Source organism: Poecile atricapillus, chromosome 5 (assembly GCF_030490865.1).
Source record: "Poecile atricapillus isolate bPoeAtr1 chromosome 5, bPoeAtr1.hap1, whole genome shotgun sequence".
Classification (NCBI taxonomy): Eukaryota; Metazoa; Chordata; class Aves; order Passeriformes; family Paridae; genus Poecile; species Poecile atricapillus.
Genome location: NC_081253.1, coordinates 15,667,344 through 15,676,412, shown reverse-complemented (window position 1 = coordinate 15,676,412; position 9,069 = coordinate 15,667,344). Strand labels below are relative to the sequence as shown.

General features: G+C 45.2%; 1 protein-coding gene across 1 annotated transcript in view; it reads left to right on the top strand.

The window, feature by feature from the left end:
- CFAP65 (cilia and flagella associated protein 65) overlaps nucleotides 1–9,069 on the top strand; it is a 30,846-nt gene continuing 21,777 nt past the window's right edge. The window contains exons 1-9 of the mRNA XM_058839274.1: nucleotides 1–71; nucleotides 737–839; nucleotides 2,262–2,428; nucleotides 3,535–3,734; nucleotides 4,406–4,551; nucleotides 5,646–5,868; nucleotides 6,181–6,446; nucleotides 7,644–7,844; nucleotides 8,259–8,621. Of these exons, the coding sequence (XP_058695257.1) occupies nucleotides 13–71; nucleotides 737–839; nucleotides 2,262–2,428; nucleotides 3,535–3,734; nucleotides 4,406–4,551; nucleotides 5,646–5,868; nucleotides 6,181–6,446; nucleotides 7,644–7,844; nucleotides 8,259–8,621 (1,728 nt within the window). The 5' untranslated portion in view covers nucleotides 1–12. The remainder of the gene's footprint in view (nucleotides 72–736; nucleotides 840–2,261; nucleotides 2,429–3,534; nucleotides 3,735–4,405; nucleotides 4,552–5,645; nucleotides 5,869–6,180; nucleotides 6,447–7,643; nucleotides 7,845–8,258; nucleotides 8,622–9,069) is intronic.

The following is a 9,069-nucleotide window of genomic DNA, read 5'->3' as shown; positions in this document are numbered from 1 at the left end:
CTTGGAAAAGAGATGATCAAACACCTGACCTTGAAAAATGTACATGGGAAAGCCCAGAAGCTGAGTTACAGGTGCGTGGGAAAGTTTGTTTGTCTTTTGTACTCCTTGTGCTGTATCAGGCATATCAGCACCTTTTCTCAGATTCATCTTCCCTCTCTCCCCTTGGGTGCTGTGCTGGAGACAATGTGTCCACCCTTACGTTGCAGGACAGAAACCTGCTAATTCAGAAACACAGGCCTTGTTCCTGGCAGAAGTCTGTTAAATGAAATGCCTTGTTTTAAATTCTCTTTTGCTGATACTTCTGTCTGTGAGGCATTTCCAGTCTAGTGAGATTTTAATTGTGGATGTATGCCAGCCAGTCACTAGTATGACCTAAAACCATTGCTCCCGGAGTCCCTCTGGATGTTGAGCCATTCCAGCAGTCCCTGTGACCCTCCCTGCTCTGAAACTCAAATGTGTCAACCATATATGTTTTGCTCATACAGCAAAACATATATGTAAACGTAAAATATTGTTCAAGGAAGGAGTAGGTACTTAGAGCTGGGAACAGGTTTTCTGGACACCTGAGTTCTGTCCCTCTCTACTATTTTGCTGCCAAAGTACCCTTGGGGTTCAGTGTGTAAAGTACTTCTAAATTGTGGGGTCTGGAGGTGTTGGTTATTTATTCTGTTTCCTGCTGTCTAACTTAAGCTGCCTACTGTTAGACAAAATCTCTTGTTTTGATTTTGTTATCTAGCTCTCCTTCCACGCCGTTCTTCTTCACTGTTTTCCCGCAGCTGATTACTCTGAACCCTGGTATGTCTGTAACTCTGCCCATCGTTTTCCGGCCCAGTGAAAAGGTAAAGTAGCAACATCACAACTGCTCTCAGTGCTGTCTGCATTCCGGGGGAGGACAGTGGGCCTCTGCCTCTCTTGTCCTTTCTGATTTGTTTTCTCCTCAATGCATGAGTCCTTGGGGAAATTTTAGCATAGAAGGAGTGGGCAGAATGACCTTCCTGTTCTCTCCACATCTTCATTACCTGAGGGAGCCCTAATCCCTGACTTCTCTGCAGAGTTTGCCAGTAGTTAAGAGGAATCCTCACAAAAATTATTCCCAGTTTTTCATGTACTACTTTTGCCTTTCAACTCAGTAAGATAAGGTGCTTAAACTGTCCACACCTGGTTTGAGCCCAAGGGAACACATCTGGGTGGTTTTACTGCAGAACCTTGGGTTGAGGGACTCGCTTTCTGCCTCTGAGGAGATTCCAAGGCCTCTACAGTCAATGGCTACTGGTTTTCTAAGGGGATATGTCAGGGGCCTCCCTTCTTTTGGAGGAAGGGTGTTTCTTTAAGCTTTATTTTAAACAGCAATGATTTTAGCCAGGCCCTTTTCTTGATTTTCAGGTTGTTTGTAGTGTCTGTCTTGGCTCTGAGTATTGATCTCTGGCTCTTGTCAATAGCTGTATGTCTTTGATGTGTATCTCTGTCCTAGCCATAGAGCATGGTCATTGGACAGATTCCCAGTACTCTGCTGTCTTGGTGTCATGATTTTCTGATGACTGTTCAGTGTTTCCTTTATGAAATAAGCTACTGGCCTTGTTCCATTTTTAGTGAATAGTTTGCCTGCAGCACATCAATTGCTAAAGCAGCAGGCTGCCTTTCTTAGAGAGAGCAAGGACTGTGTGTGCTGCAGTGTCCAAGGTCTCCCCTTACCTGTATAAGTGTTACTCAGGAGGGGTGACAAATGGGAAGCATAGAAAACACATATCTTTCAATTCCTTCTATCTTGGCTGGTTAGCAGATGTCCTGAGGCTATTTGTACACAGTGCTGTCAATGCTGCATCTTTGTGTGTTATGTGCTTGGATCTCTAGCTGACAAAGCATTTAATCAAAGATTAATACTTCTGTGCTCATGGAGCTCAAAGAAAGGCTGTACATGCCTCAGTTCAGCTGAATTGGAATCTTGAAAATACTGAAAGAAATCCATCTGCATTGAAACAAACCAGGTGAAACTAATGTGGTCTTCAATTGCTCTCCATGAGGGTGTTTGTGTGTTCCCTGACAGAGGAGTATCCCTGAGTACCTTCCATGCTGCCTGCCTTTTCTGAGTGATTTATATACTTTCTGTCCTGCACAGAGGCCCCCACTGCTGCCTCTGTTGCCAACATTTTTTTCCCCAGCACTTGCAGAGGTAAAGGTGACAGATATTCATGGGTAGAGCTGCAGCACCTGCAAGGTGGAATCCATCTAACTGCTGTCTCCCTTTGCTTTTCTGTGTGCAGAGGGATTATGAAGACCGCATCCACTTTCTGAAAGCTGAGGGTGAGTTCTCTGTTACCCTGCGTGCTATGCTTCCACGTTTCTGTCTGTCCATCCCGGCCGCTGTCCAGTTGCCTGTCTGTGCTATCCACAATGTTACGGAGGCGACGTTTCCTGTGTGCAACGTTGGGTGAGTGAGAGGTGGCTAAGCAGACGCTCTTTCTGTTTTGTCAGGTATTTTTGCTACTTTCTTGGACTCTCCAGTGAATGCAATTCATTCCAGTGGTTATTAGTTCTGTTGGCTCCCTTAACAGGAAGAAAACTCTGCCTTCCCTAAGGACTCAGCAGAAAAGGCAGCAGAATGGTAGTTCAGGTCACTGTGGGCACATCTTGGCATCTCACATATGTTTGTTGCCAAAATATGCTGAGAACCGTTCATGCACAGGAACTAGGTGGGGACAAGCACAGTGTCCCACTGAGAACATCCCACATTCACTGGAGAGACCTGGGCTTCCATTTAACTGAAGGCAACCTGCCCAGCATGAACAGGGAGGGATGAGCTACCAACTGGAAACATTTTAGTCATTTAGGAGCAAGGATGCTCCCAGTTACCAAGGTTTGTCCTATTTTAATGAGGAGGGATAGTACTGTAAAAAGGAATGCAGTGAAGTTCCCAGGCAAGGAGGAGGTGTACTTCCAATCAGGTGATTCCAATCATTTCAAGTGTTTCAGTGTCCACTTGGGGAAATAATCTGTTACAAGTGAGAGGCCCAGGAGGTTTGAGGATAAGGATGGTAAGCAACACACAGCTTTAGATCAACAAAACAGTAAAGGCTGATGGCATATAATGTTCTTTGCAGAAATCAAACAAACAAAGGAGGCTCTGGAAAATTGAAGGAGATATTAGGGAAATGGCTCAATCCTCTCTTCTCACTTGAGAATATAACAGAAGAACAAATGTTCATTTGGAATTAAGTAGCTGCAAATTTAGATGCAGGAAAAGCAAATACTTAATTGGGGAGCTGATTTGCTTGCTATCACCTTATGGTCATTTTTAAAGTTCTTAGCTGTAATAACTAAGATTCATTAAAGCGTGAACAGAGCATTTGCAGAGACTAGAGACAGATTTCTTCACAGCATCACATATTTGTCCAGCTACATTTGATATTCTTCTATTCAGCGCTGGTTGCTTCACATTCTAACTGAATAGCCTATTGGGAAAGGTCCATCCTATGGATGATTGAATAGGCAGCAAATGATCCATTAACCTGCTTAAAATGTATCTCCATTTCCTAGGGATCTCGTTAGTGTCTTTGCCTGGGAGACACCAAGCCCTTTCTCAATGATTCCTGATAATGACACACTGAACCCAGGTGCTGAGCGCATGGTCAAGGTGATCTTCCAGCCCAAGGTGGCTGGGGTGCATGATGCAACAGCAACATGCTGGTTTGGAGGTGAAGTGAAACAAAAGAGGACAATCCATCTAAAAGCCCTAGGTGAGTCTTTCTTGTATTTAACTTTCAAAGAAATGTGTATTACCCCTAACTCCAGAATAGCATTCCACAGGGATACATGGAGGGCCTGCACTCTGATTAGCACTCTGTGATTAGCAAGTGAAGCCCATGGTTTGAAAGTGGCCTGTGAAATTCTCTAATATATTTTTGCCAATTGGCAAAAATTTGGAAGTGTTATCTGAAGAGACAGGGGTCCAATATGCCCTGTGGCATGCTTTGGCCAAACCAGCATTTCCAAGGCCTGTTTAAGTTGATAGATGGGAAGAAATGAAAGGAATTCACTGGGAAAAGCCTCCACAAACTCCTGGCTTTGTCTGCACTCAGCATCTCCTGTTTGTCCCTGCTAGACACAGAAGCAGAGGGAAATTTCTAAAGCTTTCTGGATGCAAGCTAAAATAAGCAATGATTTCATTATCAAGTCCTTGCTTGAAGTGACTTGTATGGCCACCGACAAGCAAAAAATGTGATTCGGAGTTAAGTAAATTAGGGCTTGAAGGGAGCTTATTTGGTTCAAAACAGGGCCAACTTTGAAGGCAGATCTAACTTCAGAGTTTTCTGAGGTTCTTCAGAGGCTTGTCTAGTTAAGTGTTGAATATCCAAGAATGGAGGTTCCACCTGTCTTTCCTAATCCAGTATACTATTCTTTTTAACAGCCAAATACCCCTGGCTGTATGTGAGCGTGACAGGAGGGCAGTCTGAAGGTGTACAGCCTGGAAAGTTTCAGGATGTCCTGTGTTTTGGATCAGTACCAGTGGGGACAACTGTGGAGAAGTCTGTGGAAATCTTCAACATGTCTGTGGTATGAGGAGAAGGGAGGTTGACTTCTTGTGAGAAGCTGGCAAGCTGACATATTTCTCTGGGATATGTAGTCTTGTATATCTCCCTTAATGCTGCAAAGATAACCTAAGTGCGAATGTGAATGGAGCAGAGGTGATGAGCCTTCCCCTACCAGCCATGCCATTCACCCTTGCCTTCCAGATACAGTGCTGGCAACTTAGCCATTTGCAGCGCGGTATTGCAGTTTCCCCCTGCTTCCCTTCTGTGTTTGGTCCAGATCAGGCAGCCATGTCCTTCGCATCCTGCAGCTCTCCTGCTCAATCTGGACAAGCCCATCAGTCCTGTGTGGCAGTTGTGTCAGTCTTAAATTGGTGTGTGTGTGCATCCTAGGCAACTGATGGATCTGTCCTCTCTGGACTGCAGCCCAGTGAATTGTTCAAAAAGTCAAATGGATTTGGGCACCTTGTTACCTGTGCCAGCTCAGCCCATCCCAGCCTCTTAAGCATTGGATGTACTCACAGACTGCTGACATGGATGACAGCAGTGCTGACTCCTCCACGGGCCTTGCAGCTTGGGAGTGGAAAAGACACACTCATTTTTGTACTGTTACTATTCACATTGCAGTGGTGCTCAGCATTGCCAGGCAAGGATCAGGACAGTTTTATAAAGGGTCTTGAGTAAGGTATCAGAGCACCAGCTTTTTTTTTCTTGGGAAAAGAAGACCCATAAACAAGGTGGAACTGTGGATAGAGGGAAATGAGTTACCTGCCTGCATGTTCCCCTGGTGACAGCCAGTCACTTAGGCTATTTTGTCCCCTAGGGACACCTTGAGCCATTTTTCCACCGACTAGGAAGGACACTCCAACCCCAGAGATCACCAGGAGTTTTGCTGTAGCCTGCTGATTTCTGAGCATGTTGTGAGCTTGTTGTCACCCATTCTCCATCAGAACAAGATCGCAGAGGTTTGCTGCACAACGATTCTGTGGTGGCCTTGGTGTTCTTGGTGGTGTTCAGCGCTGCTGAAAACTATAGCTCTTACCTGATTAGTGTCCTTCACTCAGAGCCATCCTGGCTCATGTTGGCTCCTTTGTTAACCTATTTCTTTTCTACTTGTAGGTTGATGCACCGTGTACAATAGAACGAGCAAAAGACCCTCTGCTTTGTGATTATGTTTTCTCTTGTAATGTGTCCCATGGTGTTGTCCCTGCCAAAGGGAAGCTGGTCTTGTGCATACAGTTTCAGCCTCAAGTAGTAGGAGAGCACAGTACTGACTATTTCACTATCACATCTGCTGGATACCACTTGGAGACTGTTCTGAAAGTGGTTGGCTCATGTAAAGGTACCAAAGCCTTTCCCATTTCTCCCTGTCAGCTTCTTACCAGTGGAGGGAAAAGGTTAGTGCTTGGGAAAGGACTAGGAATTATAGCCTGCAGTCACAGACTAAACTCCTGCTGGGATTCTGGCTGTCCCTGCTGTGCCATTTGGGATTTATACTTGTTTTAAGTGAATGTCCAACTGTTTGCTAGGACTAGTGGTTTTGCTGAAGAGTTGAATCTGTTTGGGAATATCAGTTAAGTGCAGAAGTGTCTTGTGACATGTTGGAAGAAACAGCTATGACAGGTCCAGAATCTTATCTTGCATGTTGTGCTAGGTCCTTCCGTGTCTCTGCACCAGTCTTCTGTGGACTTTAACTGGATCAGTGTTGGAGAAAGTTTGGTGCAGACACTGAAAATCAGCAACACGTCAGATGTCCCGGCCTATTATCAGTTTGATATTGACTGCGAAGGGAGCGTCTTCTCCTTGGATTGCCCCTGTGGAGTCTTGGAGGGCACAACAACACTAACACTGAAGGTCATCTTTCGACCTACTCACCCCATGAGTTATCACCGCAGAGTCGTGTGCCTTGTCCACCACCAGGTATGGGAGGCAAAGGGTAGTTTCATTGCTGTGATACTTTAGAGGCATCTTCCAGTGTAATCCAACAAGACTGGCCTGTCTCAGTGGTCCCTGCAATCTCTTCCCACTGCATTTTCATTGATACCTATCACAGAATTGTTAAGATTGGAAAAGACCTCTAAGGTCATTGAGTCCAAGCATTAACCCAGCATTGCCAAGTCCACACTAACCATGTAGTGCCTCATCTACATGTCTTTTAAATACCTCCAGGCATCATGATTCAACTGTCAACCTCGGCAGACTGGGGTGACAACCATTTTGGTGAAGAAATTTTTCCCAATATCCAATCTAACCACTGCCCAAACACAGCTCGAGGCCATTTCCTCTTGTCCTATCACTTCTTACCTGGAAGAAGAGACCAGCCCCCACCTGGCTACACCTTCCTTTCAGGTAATTGTGGAGAGCAATAAAATTCCCCCTGAGCCTTTTTTTTTCCAGGCTAATCACCCCCAGCTCCCTCTGACATTCCTCATAAGATTTGTGCTCCAGACCCCGCACTAGCTTCATTGCCCTTCTCTGGACACACTCCAGCCCCTCAATGTTTTTCTTGTACTGAGGGGCCCAAAACTGAACATAGTAGTCAAGACATAGTCTCGCAAGTGCTGAGTACAAAGAGACAACCACTGCCCCAGTCCTGATGGCCACACTATTTTTGATACAAGCCAGGATGCTCTTGACCTTCTTGGCCACCCAGGCCATCAGAAGGCTCTCTGATGATCAGCTGTTGTCAGACATCATCCACAGGTGCTTTTCTGATGAGCAGCTTTCCAACCACTCTGCCCCAAGCTTGTAATGCTGCCTAGGGTTATTGTGACTCAAGTGCAGGACCTGCACTCTTTTTTGAGCAGAATCCCCATGGTGCAGGTTCCTATCAGCAATAGGATGTGGACTGTCAGTAATGCCTATGGATAGGGTGAGGTGCATCCTTAGTGATCTTGTCCATTTAGGTCTCTGTCCTAACTTTAGTTTCATAGCTATTCACTGAGTGCCTTCAATTTTCACTCCTGTTTCAAGAAAGTTCTTGTGTCACATCAAGACATATAGTAAATGGCAGCCTAAAACTTTCCCAGGCATAGTTTTGGAAGTGAGATACTAGTATAATGTAACTCTTAGAGTAATCACAGGACAGTTTGTTTCTTCTGTCTTGTGTTTTCCCAGGAACCCATGTATGTGGACTTTTTTGGTACCTGCCATTCAGATACAGCTAAGCCAATCACCCTTCAGGAAAGACACCTCTCCTGGTACCGAACCAACATGGTGAGGGGACTGACCTTCTACCCTCCTGATATCCTGAGTATGATGCTGAAGGATGGGAAGTTGCAGATGGATGAAAAGGGAGCCCTCATGCTTCCCCCTGAGGTATGAGCTGCCCCCCCTGGAATCTAAGACACTTCTCTGTATATCCTGTGTATCTGTCATACAGAAGACAGATCTAGAAGGGCTTGCTAGTGCCAGACTGGTTTCTTTAGTATTTCTGCTGTTGATGTTCCCAGCACACACCAACACTATCTTTGTCAGCTGGCTTTTACCCTAACTCAGCCACAAAGCTTCTTTCTGGCTTTAACTCAATCATGGGGTCATATTTTGCTTGATCTTCAGTTTCAGATTGAGGCTTACAAACAGAAGCCTCCTTGAAGCCTACACTTTGAGCTGTCCTAGGAACTCTTACTGAAATGCATCTTGCATGCCTTCTTGCTCATGAAGACAATCAGTGCCTGGTGTCTCCCAGAGGCACGCTTTCCCTGCTCACACTGAGATATTTCCATCCTGTAGATTTCTGAGGACCAGCCACCCAAGGAATACTTTGAACCCAATGCTATGACTGAATATTTCTATGATGGTGTAAGCAGCGACCTGGCCTCATTTCCTGCTCATGTTAGTGTCAGCCCCAGGGAGCATGATTTTGGATGCTGCATACTACCACACAAGGCAGAACCTCTTTCTCTCTGTGTGACCAACCATACCAAAGGAAGTATCATTGTTGCCTGGACTCCAAACCATGGCAGTGCTTTCCAAGTGCACCCCAGAATCTGTGATATGCCACCACTGAAGTCTTCAACCTTCCGTGTCTTTTGCAAGCCCACTCAGCTCAACAGTCTTTATGCAGCAGAGCTGGAAGGTTTTGCTGTTTACAAGGTTAGTAGGAATTACTAAGACCAGAGATGACCTAGCAAGCAACTGTTTGCAGAATAAAGTATTTTGGGGGGGTTAAAATTCAGTTTAAATCCTTAATTTTGAATTTGACAAGCTAGCACCTCTATTAACTATTTTGGCCACTGCTTTGATACACTGTTGGGTTAAAGTTTTTCTTTCATCTGTATCCTGGCAGAGAAATGACAGAAACAAGTCACAGCTCATGCATGTGCGCAGTACACTTGCTCTTACCCCTAGGGAACATGAAGCATGGTACACCTCACTAAAGAGGAAATTAATATGAATTATTGCGCTATTAGTGTAGATGTGAGCCTGCACAAGAATGGTTATTGTGGCCTGGGTGATGGGCAATAACTTGGTCTTAGTGCCCTCAGCAGCTTTACTTGTGGAGGGCAAGATACAGCCGCTCTTCTCCCAAGTGTCATAGGAT